General features: G+C 41.1%; 1 protein-coding gene across 1 annotated transcript in view; it reads left to right on the top strand.

Moving 5' to 3' along the window:
- Window positions 1-6,341: 6,341 nt before the first annotated feature.
- Window positions 6,342-23,143, top strand: part of LOC134316284 (protein diaphanous homolog 1-like) — a 36,043-nt gene continuing 19,241 nt past the window's right edge. The window contains exons 1-2 of the mRNA XM_062996659.1: window positions 6,342-6,399; window positions 9,050-9,133. Coding sequence (XP_062852729.1) covers window positions 6,342-6,399; window positions 9,050-9,133 — 142 coding nt within the window. The remainder of the gene's footprint in view (window positions 6,400-9,049; window positions 9,134-23,143) is intronic.

Below are 23,143 nucleotides of genomic sequence, written 5' to 3'. Positions count from 1 at the left end.
TGTATAAATGTGTGTGAAAATTAACTTTAAAATGCATTTTTAATTGAGCAAAGTGTCCTGCACATTGATCTAATTGCAGATTTAGGATATACAGTATAATTTAAAAAGCACATAAGAACTCTCTATAACACTAAAAAATAGTATTTTTTCATGTCCCCACTGTCTTACACTACACTTTTTTTTCCAGAAACCCTTTTTTCCTTGCATTGTTTGGTGACTCCATATCCCTGTAGTCCATACCCAACTTTTTCTGTCAGTCTTCGGCAAACACCTTGAGGATGTGAGAAGAAATGTCCTCCATCACATTACACTAATAGAAAAGAACTGAGTGACTCCTGAAAGGTTGTTCTGAACATTACAGGAGCAAAAGCTTTAGATGAGAATATTTACTGTCGAAAGGATGTCAAACTCTTATTTAGATTTAGTATCCTGGTAAATGCAGCAAAGACTACTGATTATTATTATACTGTATTATTATAAGAAATTTGCTATAACTGGAACACTGAAATAGAGCGACTTTGCATTGTCACCAGAAGGAAGTGGAAATACGTTGATGCCAACCTGTAAAAAGCAATAGGAAGACTGAGTGGGTGGGGTCGACTGATACCACCATTACTTTCGAGAGTATAAATGCTCTGTTATAATTTCCTCATGTGAAAGGATATCTAACACCTGTAAAAGCCCAGCAATAATCTGTCGAAGTAATGAGTAAAGAGCTATAATCTTGCTGGATTGCATCTTAACTAGAGCCATGTGCATCTATGTTTATATATTATATTACGTTTAATACTTGTTCTCAATAAGAAATTTATAATTTTGTGGTTAAACACATAAGTTTAGTCATGTCCCCAGATTTTCACACAGTCCTGTTACCCTAACATATTCAACCTTTGAAAAAATTTGGAAATATTCTACAAGTCACATTTTCAACAGAAATGTACATTATCTGTATTTACTCAAGACCATGGGGAGACCAAAAGTAAGTTCTCCCTTTTTGTTTGATAATATTGTAACTCTGACTAAGAAGATTCATCTCAACGTACATTCCTGTTACCTACATTTTTCTTAGTTATTTGTTTATTTAAAAAATAAACTTTTAGCATGAACTCCATGCTGTTATATTTCATGTATTTACTCATTCTAGTTAAAAACTCACTCCTGTTGCTTATATACAACCATCTTCCACTTAGAAACCTTGTAAAAATGAATCAAAGTTGCCTGACACACATTCTAAGTAGTTAAGTATTTGTTACTAGATTCAGTGTTGAACAAAGATAAAAAATGAAGAGCCACTCAGGTGGCGCAGCGGTAAAATACGCTAGCACACCAGAGCTGGGATCTCGACTACATCATATTGAATCTCAGCTCTGCCAACCGTCTAGGCTGGGTGGCTACATGAACAACGATTGGCTGTTGTTCACAGGGTGGAACAAGCCGGACCAGGGTTCCTCATGACTGGTGCAGTTGCGAAGCTCCTTAGTCAGCAGTGGAGAGTTGTATCGGTAGAGGTGAAGCATAACATAATCGGGGTAATTGGATATGACTTGATTAGGGTAGAAAATTGGGGGGGAAATTGGAGAAAAAGAGGGTAAAAAAAAAAAGGTAAAAAATGAAGTTTAATTTCATCGAGTTACTACACACACATGGCACCAATTCAGTGGAATGGCCCATACACTTGGTTGTGTTGTGTATTACAGCATTTAACAGTAATATACACAGTAGATGACATTTCAGGTAGCGCTGGCATTGCGTATCTCGTCTCCAGTTACTTTGTTGGCTTTACTTTGAAAACTTGTTATGCTCCTACCTCATGATAAATGGCAGGAGGTAAACTGTTGACTGTAATTTGCCCTCAGCTATACACAAATGAAAGGGCACAGCTCCTGACCGACCGCAGGATTGACCAGGATGAAGCAGTTGCTGAAGCTGAATCAGTAAATAAATGATTCATACTGCTGTACTTGAATGTAACTAAGTGGATGGTAGAAAAGTTTTGCTTCCTCCTCCCTGGGGTTGGCATTTGGGACTGCATTGTGTAAATGTCGCTCCAGACGGCAATGCCACTGGGTGTTTTATTAACTGTCTTCTTAGAGCACAGCAAAATGTCTGTAGAAGTCGTACATGCTGCTTATAATTAGCGGTGGCATAGCTAGCTTAAGCATAAACATTCTGTTTAGAATGACTGGGCTGTTTTGGAGTCTACAGCAGCTAACAACCTCTACTCCTCCTCTCTGTCTGCAGTCTCTGTGGACCTGCTGGAGTCAGTAATGAGCTTTTTTGTTTGGCTGGCATTTAAGTCCAGGTGGTTGCTGTGGCATCACTTTGTATGCTTAGCTGCGTCTTTTTTTTTGCTTGCTATTATTGCTGTTAATTAGTCGGCTTAGTGTCATAACATCAGCAAGTTCCAGGATGGGGCTTTGCTGCAGGGGTTGAGGAGAGATTATCTTTATGTAAGAAGGCATTTTACTGAGCGTCTGACTCACTCTCTTCCACAAGTCTTTGGGGAACCAGGCAAAATTTTGGATTCTAATAGTTTGAGAGTACTGCACCATGTACGCATTTGCATGGAAGTGTTATCTAAAATAATTGCTGTAAAGCTTGTTACTATACATCATGACAAGTTTCATGTATTGTAATGCACAAGATTTATTATTATTTTATTATTATTTTTTTTTTTTACTTTTACCATATTCTTTACCAAGAAAGCATTTCATTGTGAACCATTAAAGGAAGCTGCACTACAAACCAGTCTACAGTATGTCTGTATAGACTGTTGAGTCCACTAGAGCTTCCTTTATCCAATATCTATTGTTTACTTTATAACCAATCCATATGACTCAACCATTTATCTGGCTCTCAATCCATGTGTCATTCTTATATACTACAGAGAACATCAGTCACTCTATTTTACCATGTGATGACTATACATGATAACTGATTCATTTCAAACAAATCTGTAAATCATTTCCACTTTTACTCAAGTTTGCAACCCAAAACACAAGCTCTTGTTAACCAAGTCCTCAGAATCCCCACTCTTTACAAAGCCGCAGTAATACATGGGGTGAACAGTATAGCTCGTCATTAAATCGAATGCTTTACAGTTACGAGCACAGATGTGCAAGTGCTTTATATTGGGCTAGCTGGCAATTAACAGCATGTATCGGCTATATAAGAACATTAACATTATTACTACATATTTTTTTTACCAAGAAAGCATTTCATTGTGAACCATTAAAGGATGCTGCACTATGAACTCTTCTATATCTATATAGATTGTAGAGACAAATATAGCTTATTTTTCTCCCTCAATATCTATTGTTTTCTTTATAACCAATCCATACGGCTCAACCATTTATCTGGCTCTTAATCCATGTGATATTCTTATATACTACAGAGAACATCAGTTGCTCTATTTTATAATTTAATGACTATACAAGATACCCGAGTCATTTTAAACAAATCTGTAAATCATTTCAACTTTTATTGAAGTTTGCAACTCTCATTAACCAACCCTGAAGTCCTCAGAATCCCCACTCTTTACAAAGCCGCAGTAATACATGGGGTGAACAGTATAGCTCGACTTTAAACTGAATGCTTCAGTATAGCTCGTCGTTAAATCGAATGCTTTGAAGTTACGAGCACAGATGTGCAGGTGCTTTATATTGGGCTAGCTGGCAATTAACTGCATGTATCAGCTATATAAGAACATTAACATTATTATTATTATTATTAATGTATTTTTTTAGTCATTAAAACTTTTACCATATTTTTTACCAAGAAAGCATTTATTGTGAACCATTGAAGGATGCTGCACTACAAACTCATGTATATCTATATAGACTGTGGAGACAACTATGGGTTCTTTTTCTCCCTCTATCTATTGTTTTCTTTACAACCAATCCATATGACTCAATCATTTATCTGGCTCTCAATCCGTGTATCATTCTTATATACTACAGAGAACATCAGTCACTCTATTTTACCATGTGATGACTATACATGATAACTGATTCATTTCAAACAAATATGTAAATCATTTCCACTTTTACTCAAGTTTACAACCCAAAACAGCTCTTGTTAACCAACCCTAAAGTCCTCAGAATCACCACTCTCCATCATGCCGCAGTAACACAAGGCTCGACTTTAAATCGAATGCTTCACAATTACGAGCACAGATGTGCAAGTGCTTCATAATAAGTTAGCTGGTAATTAACAGCATGTATCAGCTGTATAAGAACATTATTATTATTATTATTATTATTAATGTATTTTTTACTGTCATTGAAACTTTTACCATATTTTTTACCAAGAAAGCATTTATTGTGAACCATTAAAGGATGCTGCACTACAAACCCATCTATATCTATATAGACTATAGTCAACTATAGCTTTTTTTTCTCCCTCAATATCTGTTGATTACTTTATACCCAATCCATTTGTCTCAACCATTTATCTTCTCTTAATCCATGTGTCATTCTTATATACTACAGAGAACATCAGTTGATCTACTTTACCATTTCATGACTATACAAGATACCAGTCATTTTAAACAAATCTGTAAATCATTTCCACTTTAACTGAAGTTTGCAACCCAAATCAGAAGCTCTTGTTAACCAACTATAGCTTCTGTTTTTCCCCCAATATCTATTGTTTACTTTATACCAAATCCATGACTCAACCATTCATCTGGCTCTCAATCCATGTATCATACTTATACTACAGAGTACATCGGTTGCCCAATAATACCTATAATACCTGCAACTCATTTCCACTTTTACTAAAGTTTGACCCTTAAACACAAGCTCTCGTTAACCAACCCTGAAGTCCTCAGAATCACCCAGTCACCTCACAGCAAGAAGGTCCTGGGTTCGATCCCCAGGTGGGGTGGTCTGGGTCCTTTCTGTGTGGAGTTTGCATGTTCTCCCTGTGTCTGCGTGGGTTTACTCCGGGTGCTCCGGTTTCCTCCCACAGTCCAAAGACGTGCAAGTGAGGTGAATTGGAGATACTAAATTGCCCATGACTGTGTTCGATATAACCTTGTGTGAATTGATGAACCTTGTGTAATGAGTAACTACCGTTCCTGTCATGAATGTAACCAAAGTGTAAAACATGACGTTAAAATCCTAACAAACAAACAAACAAACCTCAGAATCACCACTTTTCGCCATGCCACAGTTGTATATGAGGTGGACAGTATAGGTTGACTTGAGCTTCCTTTTTCTAATATCTATTGTTTACTTTATAGACAATCCATGTGGCTCAACCGTTTATCTAGCTCTTAATCCACATGACATTCTTATATTCTACAGAGAACATCAGTCGCTCCACTTTGCCATTTGATTACTATACATGATACCTCATTCATTTAAACAAATCTGTAAATCATTTCCACTTTTACTCAAGTTTGCAACTCAAAACAGCTTTTATTAACCAAGCCTGAACTCCTCAGAATCGCCACTCTTCACCATGCCACAGTAATACATGAGATGGACAGTATAGCTTGACTTTAAATTAAACCATTAAGTGATTTTTTACTGTATTTTTTACTATACAGACTGTAGAGTCAACTATAGCTCCCCCCCCCCCCCCCCAATATCTCTTGTTTACTTTATATCCAATCCATATGACTCAATCATTTATCTGTCTCTCAATCCATGCATCATTCTTATATACTACAGAGAACATCAGTCGATCTATTTGATCCTTTTGGTTACTATGATACCTATAATCCCTTAAAACAATTTCCACTTTTACTGAAGTTTGCAACCCAAAACACAAGCTCTCGTTAACCAACCCTGAAGTCCTCAGAATCCCTGCTCTTCACCATGGGGTAGACGGTATAGCTCGACTTTAAATCGAATGTTTCACAATTACGAGCACAGATGTGCAAGTGCTTTATATTATGTTAGCTGCCAATTAACAGCATGTATCAGCTATAAAAAAACATTGACATTAGCACTTTATGTGCCAGATTTTAAAGCAACACAAGGCCAATAAAAAATATAATAAGACCAAAGGGGGGAGGGACTTTACTGCAAATTGGAAAAAAGTATTGATCTTAAAAGTTGAGGCAGTTTATGACAATCATAGACAAGCAGTGTTAGCAGAGTGGAACAGTGGTTGCTAGATAAAGCTGACTAACAGTGAAAGAACTTAATAGTATGGCCAGCCATATGGTGGAGATCATTTGATTCACTGATGGTTTTACTTACTCTATCACAGCCAACACTCTTTCTTAGACACTAGTCTATATACATACTGCTGAGATTGTTTGAGTTGCTGACCAGGATGAAGTCAAGTACCTTCCATGAACTTCCCTTACTGGATTGAAAAATGTCAACATGTTGATGGAACGTTCCCGCAAAATCTGGAAGGGTGTCTGGAACTGTGAGATGGAGGGTATGTAGGAGGAATGCTAATTCCATCAACATGGCAGAAAGGAAGGTGCGGCAGCACCCACAATGAGATCCGGTGAACCAGCATTGGCACTCCTACATTGTGTATGTGTGTGTCTCTGTGTTTGTTTATGGCCTTGGCCCTCCTGTCTCCAGTTTTCGAGTCAATCATCCATCTCACTCCTGGAAATATAATCAGGCTCAAGGTGGAAAGCAGTAAAAAAAAAGAGAGAGAACAGGAGGGAGGAAATGGAGAACGGGAGAGATGGATAGAACAATGCCTGAACTCCCGAGAGCGAGAGAGGGAGAGAAAGTCATTTGTATGTGTAGCCAATTACCAAGCGTCGTGCCCAAAGTCACCTTCACTTCACCCTCTTTCTCATTCTCTCCCGTAGCTCATTCTCCTTCTCTCGCTGTACTTGCTCAAAATAGTAAGCCAATCTACTTACAGTCTTCTCACGCACACAGTTCCTTTGTCTGCGAATGTCAGGTTTTTAGACAAAAGAGCGAGTGCAGTGTGAACGCATGCATGTGTCAGGGTTCTGAGCACTGTGTGTTTATGTGCTAGATACGGAAAGTACCTGTCAAAGTTTGGGGGGCTGTGGGAATACGTCAGTCCTGTGAAGGGCCCATGGGAGGTGTGTACGCCTTGCTGTGTCTCCGCTGATGAGCAATGGCGACTCCTCTTCTGGCCCATGACCTCATTAGAGCAGCCTTGTTAGTATCTCGTTATGGACTGTCTCTTAATTAAGAGACCACTGCCTGACCTAGCACACCCACACGTATGGCCTTAATTGTCCCTCTTCTCTTTCCTGCCCTGATAAGCACTAGAATAAGTAAGGAAGCATTAAAGTGATGTATGTAGGGTGCGTAATCTGTCTATATCTGATGAGTTTGAATGCACTTTGGCTTCATCGCTCTTTATTCGGAGCGCGTCCTAACATCGTGAGTGCTCGGAGCTGAAGATGCAGGTTTAAATTTTAATAAAGCTGTCAGCCCTCGATGAATCATTTAGTTTAACCAGAACTGACACTTTTGGTGAAGCATATACAGATATGCACACAATACAACTACACATCCATAAACGTACACTGGCTTTTAGCAAGACGCTGAATAAAACATCACAGTCCGCTAGCTTCTGTCTGCAACTCTGTTTGCTGGGTTGTGTTTGGAGACTACACGATGGCTACTTGGTATTCTGACTTGAGTTTTTTGGATGTGTGATTTCTATGAGCTTTGGGCAGTTTATCCCATTCTATGGTCTTCTCAAATTGTGTCACACCGGATGACTTGTGTCTGGTCTCCCCACAGATTGATGGGTTTTAAGTTAAGTTTTAAGGATATTCAAGGGCATTCATTCAGAGATTTGCCTTGAAGCCACTTCTTGGGTCATTGGGTCTGTTCGAAAGCCTTGCTGCCTACTGCCTACCTGGACAGCTGCCTAAATAGAGATGATTCTAATAAGACATCAAACTTATGAAGCAAGTTTTCAAGCCTACATCACCACAGTTTTCACTTACTAAGCTAACACGGTTAGCCTCAGGCCATTCAAACTAATGAAATCATTTTTTGTGAGAATTGTGCCGCACTGAATGCTGGGATTGCCTTCACCTCTAAGGAAGCATTGAATGCTCCCTTGTTATTCACTCAGTTTATCATTTAGAAATAAGGCACCTCAGTAGGCAGCATTGTAAGGCATCTAAGAATTCGGACAGCCTTCTTCTTGAGAGCGCGCATAGAATGATGTAAAATGTGTCTATGTAGAGAGCTCACTAGGTCAGACAGACCCTTAGAGTGACTGTTGGGTTCCTTCTTACCTCCCTGACCAAGGCTCTTTTTGCATGGGTTCCTAGTTTGGCCAGACGGACAATAATTGCAAGGGTCAAGATTGTGCCAAGCTTCTTTCATTTTAAAATTGAAGTCAATGGGAACACTCAAAGCCTTTGCTTTTTGTTATTGTTTATTCTATCTATAATCTCTGCTTTACCACAGTTTAATCACAGAGATTGACAGTCAGTTCCTTGGACTACACATGGTTTGGTCTTGTCCAGACAATGCAGTATAAATTGTGAGCCCTTATAGTTATACTCCTTTTTGATCAGTGAATTTAAATTGCAGCAGGGGGGCAGCAAGGTGGCTCAGTGGGTAGCACTGTCGCCTTATAGCGAGAAGGTTCAATCCCCAGGTGGGGCGGTCCGGGTCATAGCTGTGTGGAGTTTGCATGTTCTTCCCATGTCTGCATGGGTTTCCTTCAGGAGCTCCAGCAAGCCCTTGGATGCCCATTTTTGATGTCAGTTGTTGTGTTAGTCCAGTAGTTCTTAACCTTGGGTTTGGATCCTGCACATGAGGTCATCTAAGATGCAAATAGGCTTACAGAAAATGTGTTTTCTGACATTTTAGCATGCTTTCTGTATGAATTTTGCATGTTTTCCCCCTGTAAAGCATGACGCTAAAATCCTAATAAATAAAAAAAACAATATTACAGAACATTGCATGGAATATTAGCTTGGAAAGAAACTCTTGTGTCAGGCCCGTGTGTGTGTGCGTGTCCGCATGCACAAATCAGAGGACCCTGAGGCATATTCTAATGCATTTGAATGACAAATTCTCAGATATGACGTGTATTTGTGTAAACTTCTCTTGATCACTTCCAGGCTCTCGTGTGTGTGTGTGCTCGTGTGAGTTCATCATCGCTGGTGGTGCTTCCACTGGCTTGGCCCAGTCAGCCATCATGACAGGTTTGAGTAATGTGCGAATGACAAGACATTCAAGAGAAATAAACCCCACAGCAATCCGTCTCTTTCTTCTGCACAACCCCCTGTGAGAGAGAGAGAGAGAGAGAGAGAGAGAGAGAGAGAGAGAGAGAGGGGCTTAATCCCCTCGAGCTGCTTCAGAACAGACGTTCTTACATTCACCCGAAAATTGATGTGTGTGTCTGTCTGTCTTGTAGCGGCTCATTCTCCCCGCTGTTGCTGTGTGAGGGTTAGTTTTTACTGTCTGAGTGCTCGAGGAGAAAGTTGATCAAAAATGAATTTCTCTCGCCCCAGATGTAACCAGTCAGTCAAGACGTGTCGTGTTCTCTTAGTTTGAAGTTGCGACTTTTGTACTTTAGTGCGCTGGACCTAATGTTGGTGATGATTACATAGCCTTTAGTTCAGCATTGTGGCTTGGAACGTAATCATTTCAAATAAAAGTAATGTTATAAGGTCTAGCACACAGGTCAGACTTTAAACTTAGGTCTAAATACAGTGGTACCTTGAAACTCAACATCAGTTGGTACTGGGACTGGCTTTGAGGTATTTTTTCCCATAAGGATGTATGGGGAAACCTGTTAATGCGTTCTATGGTCCCGTGGAACTGCATATATTTTAGGCTAATGTAAAATAATTAGGTTGTTTTTGACACTTATACACTGAAAATAACACAAATATAATATAAAAACACTTAAATGATTCTTACAATTTTTCAGAACCCCGAGCTGTAACACAAGTTTAAAAGTGAAACAGTGAGGAAAATCCAGCTATACACAGATACATGTGAAGCTTTCACAGTGAATTTGACAGTTACTCCACACAAATGCAGATTTGTCTCATATGCGCACTTTGATGACATCTTACCACACCACTCAAGCCGAGCGCTGAACAATGCGACTGCTCATTGTTAATTTGAAATTAAATAAATAAATTTTTTTTTTTAAACAAACTGAACATGTTGAGTTGAAGGGAAACCTTAAGTTTACGGGTACAAATTTCTCATGGAAGGGCATCGAGTTTCAAAGATTTTGAGTTTAGGGGACGTTGAGTTTTTTAAAACAATACCTGGAGTCTGTCTGAAAACCTAGTGAGCTCTCTACATTGACACATTTTACGCCATCCTAAGTGCATCCCGAAAAGAAGGCTGTCTGAGTTCTTAGATACCTTAAAATGCTGCCTACTAAGGTGCCTTATTTCTAAGTGATAATCTGATTGTATAAGAGCATCTGATGCTTCCTTAGAGGTGAAGGCAATCCCAGCATTCAGTGCGGCACAACTTTTCTCGCCAAAGATTTCAAGCTTGGCAGACGAATGCGGAGCAACAAACTAAGTTCTTTTTTAATGTAAACAAATTCTCAAATAGGTTGCTCCGCATTTGTCCGGCATATTTGTAATTTTTTGTGAGAAAAGTTGTGCCGCATTGAATGCTGGGATTGCCTTCACCTTTACATTTACATTTTTGGCATTTAGCAGACGCTTTTATCCAAAGCGACTTACAGTTGTGACAGTATACAATCTAAGCAAGTGAGGGTTAAGGGCCTTGCTCAAGAGCCCAACAATGACGACCTGGCAGTGGTGAGGCTTGAACCTGCAACCTTCTGATTACTGGACCAGTACCTTAACCACTAGGCTACAACTGCCCTACACAGTGAAAAAGCATTGGATGCTCCCTCATTATTCAGTCAGATTATCACTTTGAAAAAAGGCACCTTAGTAGGCAGCATTTTAAGATATCTAAGAATTTAGACAGCCTTCTTCTCAGGAGCATGTAGGAGAATGGGCAGTTGTAGCCTAGCAGTTAGAGTACTGGACTAGTAAACAGAAGGTTGCTGGTTCAAACCCCACCACTGCCAGGTTGCCACTGCTGAGCCCTTGAGCAAGGTCCTTTACCCTCAATTGCTTGGACTGTTTACTGTAAGTGGCTTTGGATAAAATGTAAATGCTGTCCATGTAGAGAGATCACTAGGGTTTCGGACAGACCCCAGAAGGAGTAAACACAATGCAGTGTGCTTTAAACCTGAGAATATATGCATGGCAGTAATATGTAATAATGTGTAAAATATAGATACAGTGATATGACAAGATTGGAAGAAAAGAGAGAAAAATGCAGAAATAGAATTAAACAGACTTATCGGCATCAAGTCAGCAGCGGATGGCTCAGGTGTTTTATCTGGCACTAATCGCTAATATGCAAATCTGTTTTTCGCTACATGCTATCTGCTATCTTGCCCTGTCCAGACAGCTGATGATTAGAGATGATTAGGACAGTTCTGGGCAAAGGGTCCAGAAAAAAACAACTCATCCACTCTTTCTTTCACCTATCGTGTGATGTTCTGAAGCGCAGGCGATGTATTCATGGTGTGATGGAGAGTGAAGGAGGTCAGTTCCCCAGGGTCTCGCTGGAGGGAATGAAACTCAGCCTCACACTGATGCTCCGCGGGGCTTCATGTACTTTTCCCTTGCTTCCGCTAATTGGACTGATCCACTTGGATGATGGAGTGTGAAGGATCAAAGCACAATCGGACCGAGAAAGGGGGTCAGCGCACACCGTCAACACAATAAGGCTCTCTGTAAATTGCACTGGCCGCGGGGGTGGCGTATCGTGTGTGTCAGAGAGAGAGAGAGAGAGATTATCCACATCAGAGGAACTGCGTGTCTTAAAGTGCAACTCTAGTATAAGAACAAACTGGCACACAGATAAAGTAACAACCCAGAACCTTTGTGTTAGGAATGTTAATGATGAGTCGAGCAACCGCTAACCAGCAACCACCCCCTCCCCATTCTTTACCTCAGCGTTCTTTGTTAAAAATTACATCGTTTCCCTCCAGCGTTACAAACAACCGCACGATAGAGGAAAGGCCGGTGTTGTGTTAATATCGATCCCCTCAGCACGGGTTTAACACACAACTTATTTTTACACCCGTCCACCGGAAAACACCAGACGATAAGAAAATCCTGGGCAACCTAGCATTATTTAAAGGTGTTTGGACGACCACCAGCTAACAATGGCATGATGTAGCTTATTGATGTATGACAATACAGTTCATTTCAGTTCATCGTACAGCACAAAGCACTAATAAAAATCACAATTACAGTGGTACCTTGAAACTCGACGTCAGTTGGTTCTGTGAGTTGAGTTTCAAGGTATTTTTTCCCGTAAGGATGTATGGGAAACCTGTTAATGTGTTCCGTAGTCCCGTGGAAATGCATATATTTTAGGCTAATGTAAAATAATGGGGTTGTTTTTTACAATTATACACCAAAAATAACACAAATATAATATAAAAACACTGAAATACAATAAAACCTTTACTTCTTTATTGTTTATCTATGCTTCTTATTCGTGGAGATGCTCAGTAATTCACACGAGAAGAGGCAAAATTGCTTTTCCTATGTAGTGTGGTGGTGCACAAAGCTTAACGTGACTTATTGTACTAAAACAACAAGCGAGGAATTTCATTAGAGGACAGAACTTATGAGCAGTAATAATTAAGAGAGGTTACGTGTTCCTCTGTTGTTCTTTTAATACATTGCCACATCAAGCTTTTTTTTCTGAAAAACATTTTAGACTCAAAAAGCTGATTCTTACAATTTGTCAGAACCCCGAGCTATAACACAAGTTTAAAAGTGAAACAGGAGGAAAATCTAGCTGACCACAGATATATGTTGAGCTTTCAGAGTGAATTTGACGGTTATTCCACACTAATGCAGCTTCGTCTCATATTCACACTTTGATGACGTTTTACTGCATCGCTCAAGCCGGGCGCTGAACAAAGCTGCTGTTCATTGTTAATTTGAAATTAAATAAATACATTTAAAAAAAGCTAAACACGTCAAGTTTAAGGGAAACGTTAAGTTTAAGGGAACAGATTTCCCCACGAAGTGCATCGAGTTTCAAAGAATTTGAGTTTAGGGGACGTCGAGTTACAAGGTACCACTGTAAAGACAAGCTGGAATGTGAAAGCTTGGACACCAGCCACATCGACATATTTAGCACAGTTCAGCATGTGTGGGCTAGCAAAGTTCAAACAACAACACAGCTACTAGCCCTGATGTTAAACAAAGACATTCTGCCAGGTTAGATGGAATTGCTATTTAAAGCTAGCGCTTGGGTGGCACGGTGGCTCAGTGTCTGACAGCAGAAGGTCCAGGTTCGAGTCCTTAGGTGGAATGGTTTGGGTCCTTTCTGTGTGGAGTTTGCATGTTCTCCTCGTGTCTGAGTGGGTTTCCTTTAGGAGCTCCGGTTTCCTCCCACAGTCCAAAAACATGCAAATGAGGTGAATTGGAGATACAAAATTGTCCAGGACTGTGTTTGACATTAGACTAGAACTGATACATTTTGTGTAACCAGTAACTACCTGTTCTGTCATGAATGTAACCAAAGTGTGTAAAATATGACGTTAAATCCTAATAAATAAATAAATAAAAATCTAAAGAACCCAAATGGACATATATTTGGTTACCACACGGCTTTTTTGTTTGCAGTAGTTGTGTGTCTCTGTGGTCTGAATGTGGTGGTGCACATCTGTCCTGTGTGTATTACGCTGATGTTCTTGGGTACAAGAGATTGTTCCGCGTGTGCGTAAGGGTTTGATAGTAACTCTCTCAGGCAGGCAGAAGTGGTGCAGTCCCATTGGGCCTGCTCTAGCGCGAAAAAGAGCAAGCACAAATGTGTGTGTGTGTGTGTGACCGTCCAGTGGGAGTTGTGCAGTCTGTTGAGTGCATCAGTCTAATGTACATGTGTGATTCTCTGATAGACGTGTGCTGTCCTTTAGTTGGCGTTGCCCTAAACAACCTTTTTTTAAGTTTTAAAGGTTAAACAGGTGGGAATAAAGGCTAATGCACACAGCAGGATTTTTCCTCACAGCAAGTGCTTGTGTAGTGTGTGTTCATTCATTGTGTTCACCACCCATTGATTGCTTACAAGCCCAAAGATTAAAACAGCCCATAAGAGAGCATGAAAACCTGAAAATATACAGTGGTAGCATGTAACTCGACGCCCTTCATCGAGAAATGTGTACCCTTAAACTCTGCCGCTTTAATCAGCGCTTGGCTTGGGCAGTGCTGTAAAATGTCATCAAAGTGCGACTATGAGACGAATCTGCGTTTGTGTGAAATAACCGTCAAATCCCGTCTAAAAGCGTCCACATGCATCTGTGTTTAGCTGGATTTTCCTCACTGTTTTACTTTTACACCGACCAGGCATAACATAATGACCGCTGACAGGTGAAGTGAATAACACTGATTATCTCTTCATCACGGCAGCTGTTAGTGGGTGGAATATATTAGGCAGCAAGTGAACGTGTTAGAAGCAGAAAAATGATTTGAGCGAGTTTGACAAGGGCCAAAATGTGATGGCTAGACGACAGGGTCAGAGCATCTCCAAAACTGCAGCTCTTGAGGAGCACAACAACGAGTTTGAGGTGTTGACTTGACCTCCAAATTCCCCAGATCTCAATCCAATCGAGCATCTGTGGGATGTGCTGGACAAACAAGTCTGATCCATGGAGGCCCCACCTCACAACTTAAAGGAGTTAAAGGATCTGCTGCGAACATCTTGGTGCCAGATACCACAGCACACCTTCAGGGGTCTAGTGGAGTCCATGCCTCGACGGGTCAGGGCTGTTTTGGCAGCAAAATTCGGAAGTTGGTTATAATGTTATGCTTGATCAGTGTAAACTTGTGGTTTAGCTAAGGGTGCTGAGAAATTGTGAGAATCAGCTTTTCCGAGAGAGTCTCATTGGTTTAGTACAATAAGTCACGTCAAGCTTTGTGCACTGTTAAATTGCAAAAGCTATTGTGCCACTTCTCATGTGAATGCACTTTTACTGAACAGAATACAGTATTTCAAGATCAAGCATCTCTATGATTAAGAAGCATAAGGAAACAATAAAGAAGTAGAGGTAAAGTGCAGGTTTTATTTAAGCAATAGAACACGAGAGGTTGTGTGTTATCGCGAATAACATCACGGCTGTGATTTGGTCGCAGGCACGCACCGAAGGCGAGTGCCGTAGATCCTCACAGCCGTGATGTTATTCGCGATAACACCCGACCTCGAGTGTTCTATTGCTTTTATACAACAGTTTTTACAAAATAAAGAAAGAAAATAAATCAAAGAAGCCCTGAATTTCATATTAAATATGCTTTAATATTGACAATACCTTCCGCCAAAAAGTAGTGCCACAACGAATATAAAGTTTAACACTACAAAGCAGACATCCCAAGTTGCAAAAACTCATTTCAGGGAGGTAAGAACAAGAAGAAGAAAAAGGCAAGAACCTCCGAAGGGAAAAAAGAAATAAAAAACCTCTCACACACACTAAAGGATTATGGGTGATAACAGAACTTTTAGGAGCTGCTAACTGGGCTATTAAGCTAACTGTTCGCGTTACAAACACATTAAAGTTCCCTACATAGTGCACTAGATTGTGTATCAGATTGCGGACTTATGTTCCCTACATAGTGCACTAGATTGTGTATCAGATTGCGGATTTATGTTCCCTACATAGTCCACTAGATTGTGTATCAGATAACGGATTTAAAACGCGATCGGGAATAAAGTCTGTGTCACCTGCGTGCGCGTTTGTGTGCATGAAGCTTGTCGTTACTGGCAACGCGTCAGCGGAGTAATACGGTTGTGGTGTGAAAAGGCCGCGCTGTTATCACCAATATCAGCACGGTTAGAACGCTTCTCAACCAATCAGATTGTAAGGTCGGAACTAACTGTTGTATAATGTATTTTAACCGTTTTTCAGTTGTATTTCAGTGTTTTATATTATATTTGTGTTATTTTCAGTGTATAAGTGTCAAAAACAACCCCATTATTTTACATTAGCCTAAAATATATGTAGTTCCACGGGACCATGGAATGCATTAACAGGTTTCCTATACATCCTTATGGGTAAAAATGCCTTAAACCTCAATATCTTTAAAACTCGACGTCTCAAGGTTTCAAGGTACCGCTGAACTTCTAAAAAAGAATTATGGCTCTCCGTGTGGATCTATTTTTGTCTAGCATTCTTTTCAGTTTCACTGCTTGTACTGTTTGCCAGAAGCAGTTTAGAGCTCAGTAGTGATTCGTACACAGACTGCCTTTGCTCCACTAGAGGGAGCTGTCAGGCGACCCTCCTGCCTTGAAACCCTTCCACAACACTCGGTGGGTGGAAGTGGGTGGAAGTGTAGTTGGAAAGGCTCAGGGTTCCAAAGTGTCGTCCAGCATCAATAGTCTGTCTGGCAGAAGTAGGTTGCACTAAATTCTCTCTGACCTCCCCTCAGGATACGCACAGACATTATCTTTACTCTTTTCACCACCGTCCTTTATCAAGCGCTGGCCTTTTTCTACTGATCCAAACAGCAGCCTGCATTCGGATGACCTATGGGCATGCATTAGTGTGTGTCAATGGCTGCGTGCGCCCACTTGACTAAGGCAGAGCAGCGTTAACCTTGAAGCTTTAGATGATAGATTTGTGTCTGTCTGTGGAGCAGTGGCATTCACAGTGTTTACAAAGAGTGACCTTCATATTTGTGCATAAAGTCATGGGTTTATTGCTTGTGTGTGTGTGTGTGTGTGTGTGCACACTCCCCAGAGCTCAGGTAGGTGCTGGGGAAAGACAGATGCCTGACTCATAGATGAGTTTCTCCTCTCTCCTTCCTCTCTGTGGACCGTAGCTGAGATTGTATTGCTCTGTGTTATTTAGAAGGAGCATGCGAGGCTGTTATTGACAGTACCTGAGTGTTTGTGTGCAATTATGTCGCTTTAATTGCTGTAGTAAATCTCGGTGCATCTCCCGGAGAGACGGTCGATAGGACCGTGATTTAATAGCTGTTCTCCAGAGCAGGACACCAGTCCTCTATCTCGACCTCTTTCGCTCTGCAGTGCCGTTGTGCGTCCGATTGTATGACTCCTGTAAGTCTGTAGTCACGGATCTCCTCAATGATCAAACTACAAGTATTGTTACATGTGCGCTAATAATGTACTCGTTATCAGGCTTCAGCACTTATCAGATTAGTCAAATGTAGGAGGCACACTCAGAGCTTTTTTAATTGGATTAAAGCCATTATCAGGCTTACAGAAAACCAATCAAGCTACCTTGATTTTCTCCTTAGAATTGAACCAGGAGACCCAGAGGGAAATGCCATGAAATGAGGATATAATTAATCTGAGCCCTCTGTTTTCTTTAATCTGTGCAGGCTCATCACCCACTTTTACAGTAACCGGTCAGCAAGATATAAGAATGCATTTAACGTATTTAAAACAAGTAAACGGCAGGGACAGCGGTAGTGTAGTGGGTAGAGCTTTGGGCTATCAATCGGAAGATTGTCGGTTCAAATCCAGGTTCTGCTATGCAGGCACTGTTGGGTCCTTGAGCAAGGCTCTTAACCCTGTCTGCTTCAGGGGCGCCATACAATGGCTGACCATGTGCTCTGACCCCAACTTCCAAAAAGCTGGGATATGCAAAAAAAAAAAAAAAAAAAAAGCATTTCATTGTACTGTACACGTGTATATGTATATATGACAAATAAAGGCATTCTGTTCTATTAAAACATTTGCGGCCCCCTCAGAATTGCACTAAATTGTGCATTTAATTTTTATGGCCGTGACAGGTAGACAAAGCACACGCCTTGAAAAACAATCTTCTTTATTCATTTTAGTTCACTGGAGTTGGACTTTTGACAGATCCTTAAATGTATTTGTATAGCACTTTTTACAGTAGACATCGTCCCAAAGCAACTTTTCAGAATCCAGGACTGACAGACCAAAAACCCCCCGTTGAGCAAGTTGAAGGTGACAGTGCCAAGGAAAAACCTTGAGAGGAACCAGACTCAGCAGGGATCCATAATCATATGTTCAGCAGAGATGGTCTTCTGTCATTTACTTTGGGAAAACAGATCAAGTAACCTAGCTATTGACTAAACCAAGGACGTCCAATATTATGATGACAGATTTCAATACCAACCAAGTTAGATATACAGTGTATCACAAAAGTGAGTACACCCCTCACATTTCTGCAGATATTTAAGTATATCTTTTCATGGGACAACACTGACAAAATGACACTTTGACACAATGAAAAGTAGTCTGTGTGCAGCTTATATAACAGTGTAAATTTATTCTTCCCTCAAAATAACTCAATATACAGCCATTAATGTCTAAACCACCGGCAACAAAAGTGAGTACACCCCTAAGAGACTACACCCCTAAATGTCCAAATTGAGCACTGCTTGTCATTTTCCCTCCAAAATATCATGTGATTTGTTAGTGTTACTAGGTCTCAGGTGTGAATAGGGAGCAGGTGTGTTCAATTTAGTAGTACAGCTCTCACACTCTCTCATACTGGTCACTGAAAGTTCCAACATGGCACCTCATGGCAAAGAACTCTCTGAGGATCTTAAAAGATGAATTGTTGCGCTACATGAAGATGGCCAAGGCTACAAGAAGATTGCCAACACCCTGAAACTGAGCTGCAGCACAGTGGCCAAGATCATCCAGCGTTTTAAAAGAGCAGGGTCCACTCAGAACAGACCTCGCGTTGGTCGTCCAAAGAAGCTGAGTGCACGTGCTCAGCGTCACATCCAACTGCTGTCTTTGAAAGATAGGCGCAGGAGTGCTGTCAGCATTGCTGCAGAGATTGAAAAGGTGGGGGGTCAGCCTGTCAGTGCTCAGACCATACGCCGCACACTACATCAAATTGGTCTGCATGGCTGTCACCCCAGAAGGAAGCCTCTTCTGAAGTCTCTACACAAGAAAGCCCGCAAACAGTTTGCTGAAGACATGTCAACAAAGGACATGGATTACTGGAACCATGTCCTATGGTCTGATGAGACCAAGATTCATTTGTTTGGTTCAGACGGTCTCAAGCATGTGTGGCGGCAATCAGGTGAGGAGTACAAAGATAAGTGTGTCATGCCTACAGTCAAGCATGGTGGTGGGAATGCCATGGTCTGGGGCTGCATGAGTGCAGCAGGTGTTGGGGAGTTACATTTCATTGAGGGACACATGAACTCCAATATGTACTGTGAAATACTGAAGCAGAGCATGATCCCCTCCCTCCGGAAACTGGGTCGCAGGGCAGTGTTCCAGCATGATAATGACCCCAAACACACCTCTAAGACGACCACTGCTTTATTGAAGAGGCTGAGGGTAAAGGTGATGGACTGGCCAAGCATGTCTCCAGACCTAAACCCAATAGAACATCTTTGGGGCATCCTCAAGCGGAAGGTGGAGGAGCACAAAGTCTCGAATATCCGCCAGCTCCGTGATGTCGTCATGGAGGAGTGGAAAAGCATTCCAGTGGCAACCTGTGAAGCTCTGGTAAACTCCATGCCCAGGAGAGTTAAGGCAGTTCTGGGAAATAATGATGGCCACACAAAATATTGACACTTCAGGAACTTTCACTAAGGGGTGTACTCACTTTTGTTGCCGGTGGTTTAGACATTAATGGCTGTATATTGAGTTATTTTGAGGGAAGAATAAATTTACACTGTTATATAAGCTGCACACAGACTACTTTTCATTGTGTCAAAGTGTCATTTTGTCAGTGTTGTCCCATGAAAAGATATACTTAAATATCTGCAGAAATGTGAGGGGTGTACTAATTTTTGTGATACACTGTACATACACTAGCAGAAGAAAAGGCAGAATTTTTGTTTCTGCTGTTAGTCACATCTGTAATCATGTTCCAATTCAGGCTGTGATATAGAGTATATGAGAAAGCCGGGAGCTTACAAGCATCTCTGGCTGTCTTCCAAACTACACCATGTTGTATTAAATAGATTACAAATTAACACACAGGCACTGGTGGTGTTATTATTGTGAATATGAACAGGCTGTCTGAGATGTGTCTAGCTTTAGATATGTGTAGTACATGATCTTTGTCCGTCAACAAATTCAGGTTGTCAATGTGGTTGCCAAGAGCTCCACAGTGTTCTGTTTTACACTGTGCTTACACATCCCTGTAAGTACTCCCACCAGTAGTGATGTTGGTTGTAGTGGTTTTACGAACTGTTTAGCACATAGTACGCAAGCCTGTACGTTCTGCTACTGCCTTTGTACTACACACTCTGTTGTTTACTGGACAGACTAGAACCATCAACTGGTCTGGAAAAACCATGAAGCCGGTTTGAAAAAGCTCATCGCTTCTGTGCTTGTTTCAGATTGCATTTTGTGCAGTTAAAAACAACGAGCAGCTCACGAATGCTGCTTTATTTTGTACACTTCCTATACATTGTTTCATTATGTCATGAACCAGGGCAGCCCGGTGGCTCGGTGGGTAACGGTGTTGCCCCGCAGCAAGAAGGTCCTGGGGTTAAACCCCAGGTGGGGGTCCTTTCTGTGTGGAGTTTGCATGTTCTCCCTTTGTCTGCGTGGGTTTACTCTGGGTGCTCCAGTTTGCTCCCACAGTCCATGACATGCAAGTGAGGTGAATTGAAGATGAACCCTTCTTTAATACTAGAAAATGGGCAGAAAGGAGTGTTCCGCTGTACTAAGCAAAGTAATCAAGTTTTTACTAAATGACTCACTTATTTACCAGTACCAGGCGACACGGTGGCTTGGTGGTTAACACTGTTGCCTCACAGCAAGAAGGTCCTGGGTTCGATTCCCAGGTGAAGCGGTCTGGGTTCTTTCTGTTTGGGATTTGCATGTTCTCTCTGTGTCTGTGTGGGTTTTCTCCGGGTGCTCCGGTTTCCTCCCACAGTCCAAAGACGTGCAAGTGAGGTGAATTGGAGATACAAAATTGTCCATGACTGTTTGACATTGAACTTGAACTGATGAATCTTGTGTAATGAGTAACCGTTTCTGCTATAAGCTTTTTTTTTATGTTAGAACATACCTGTACCGGGTGACAAGGTGGCTTGGTGGGTAGCACTGTCGCCTCACAGCAAGATCCTGGGTTAGATCCCCAGGTGAAGCAGTCTGGGTTCTTTCTGTGTGGAGGTTGCATGTTCTTCCCGTGTCTGCGTGGGTTTCCTCCCACAGTCCAAAGACAATGCAAGTGAGGTGAATTAGGGATACAAAATTGTCCATGACTGTGTTTGATATTCAACTTGAACTGATGAATCTTGTGTAATGAGTAACTTACCTGTTCTGTCATGAATGTAACCAAAGTGTGTAATAATTTAAGTGCAGTTCAGTTGGTTGGTCAGTAGGTGGCAGTATGCCCTCACGAATGAATTCCTTTTCTCACTGGCTTTTATGTACATTTACACTGAAAATAAGTTGTGCGCTTATCACAGGTGGATTTTTTTTAATGTGCATCTGTGTTGTGAAGTAAAAAGTGCAGTATCTAAAGTAGAGATTGGTTTAAAAGAGCCCAGTGGGTTTTCTGTATTGTGTTTCTTTGTTATTGCGTCTTACATACTGTATAATCATCACTCAGATAGAAGTAATGTATCAATAAGTGGTGTAGTCTCACTCTGGAAGCATGGATATAAATATAGAGCCTAGTTCTGTAAATGTGTTCGCTTAGGCAGTTCACAGCATGACTGAGGGAAAATCTGAAATGCTACAAATGCCTCCTTCTGTCTGTAGAGAAGTTTTAATGTAGATGTATTGATGTATGCAATACAATACAATAAAGCATGCTAGTAGGGTGCTTTAAGATTGCTTGTAAAATAAGATAAGATATCCTTATTGTCACTGTACAAGTACAATGAGATGTTTGAAGCAAGCCTGTAGATACGTAAATAAAGTACATTATATAAAAAGTGAAACACACTACACTTAGGTGCTTATGCTTAATTAAGGTAATTATTTAAAGTACAACACTTAGGTTACAAAATCTAGCAAAATAATTCATTCTAAATACAAATAAAGTTAATTGAAGTGTCTAGTGCCAGGGACAGTTATTTAACAGTTATAGTGGGTAGAGCTTTGGCCTATCAACTAAAAGGTTGAGAGTTCGAATCCGTGCTCTGCCATGCAGCCACTGTTGGGCCCTTGAGCAAGGCCCTTAACCCTCTCTGCTCCAGGGGCGCTGTGCAATGGCTGACCCTGCGCTCACCCCAGCTTCCAAACAAGCTTGGATATGTGACGAAAGAATTTCATTGTACTGTACACCTGTATATGTACAGTGTATCACAAAAGTGAGTACACCCCTCACATTTCTGCAGATATTTAAGTATATCTTTTCATGGGACAACACTGACAAAATGACACTTTGACACAATGAAAAGTAGTCTGTGTGCAGCTTATATAACAGTGTAAATTTATTCTTCCCTCAAAATAACTCAATATACAGCCATTAATGTCTAAACCACCGGCAACAAAAGTGAGTACACCCCTAAGAGACTACACCCCTAAATGTCCAAATTGAGCACTGCTTGTCATTTTCCATCCAAAATGTCATGTGATTTGTTAGTGTTACTAGGTCTCAGGTGTGCATAGGGAGCAGGTGTGTTCAATTTAGTAGTACAGCTCTCACACTCTCTCATACTGGTCACTGAAAGTTCCAACATGGCACCTCATGGCAAAGAACTCTCTGAGGATCTTAAAAGACGAATTGTTGCGCTACATGAAGATGGCCAAGGCTACAAGAAGATTGCCAACACCCTGAAACTGAGCTGCAGCACAGTGGCCAAGATCATCCAGCGTTTTAAAAGAGCAGGGTCCACTCAGAACAGACCTCGCGTTGGTCGTCCAAAGAAGCTGAGTGCACGTGCTCAGCGTCACATCCAACTGCTGTCTTTGAAAGATAGGTGCAGGAGTGCTGTCAGCATTGCTGCAGAGATTGAAAAGGTGGGGGGTCAGCCTGTCAGTGCTCAGACCATACGCCGCACACTACATCAAATTGGTCTGCATGGCTGTCACCCCAGAAGGAAGCCTCTTCTGAAGTCTCTACACAAGAAAGCCCGCAAACAGTTTGCTGAAGACATGTCAACAAAGGACATGGATTACTGGAACCATGTCCTATGGTCTGATGAGACCAAGATTAATTTGTTTGGTTCAGATGGTCTCAAGCATGTGTGGCGGCAATCAGGTGAGGAGTACAAAGATAA

Source organism: Trichomycterus rosablanca, chromosome 1 (assembly GCF_030014385.1).
Source record: "Trichomycterus rosablanca isolate fTriRos1 chromosome 1, fTriRos1.hap1, whole genome shotgun sequence".
NCBI classification, from domain to species: domain Eukaryota; kingdom Metazoa; phylum Chordata; class Actinopteri; order Siluriformes; family Trichomycteridae; genus Trichomycterus; species Trichomycterus rosablanca.
The sequence above is the reverse complement of the archived record's forward strand: the minus strand, read 5'-3'. Positions and strand labels throughout refer to the sequence as shown.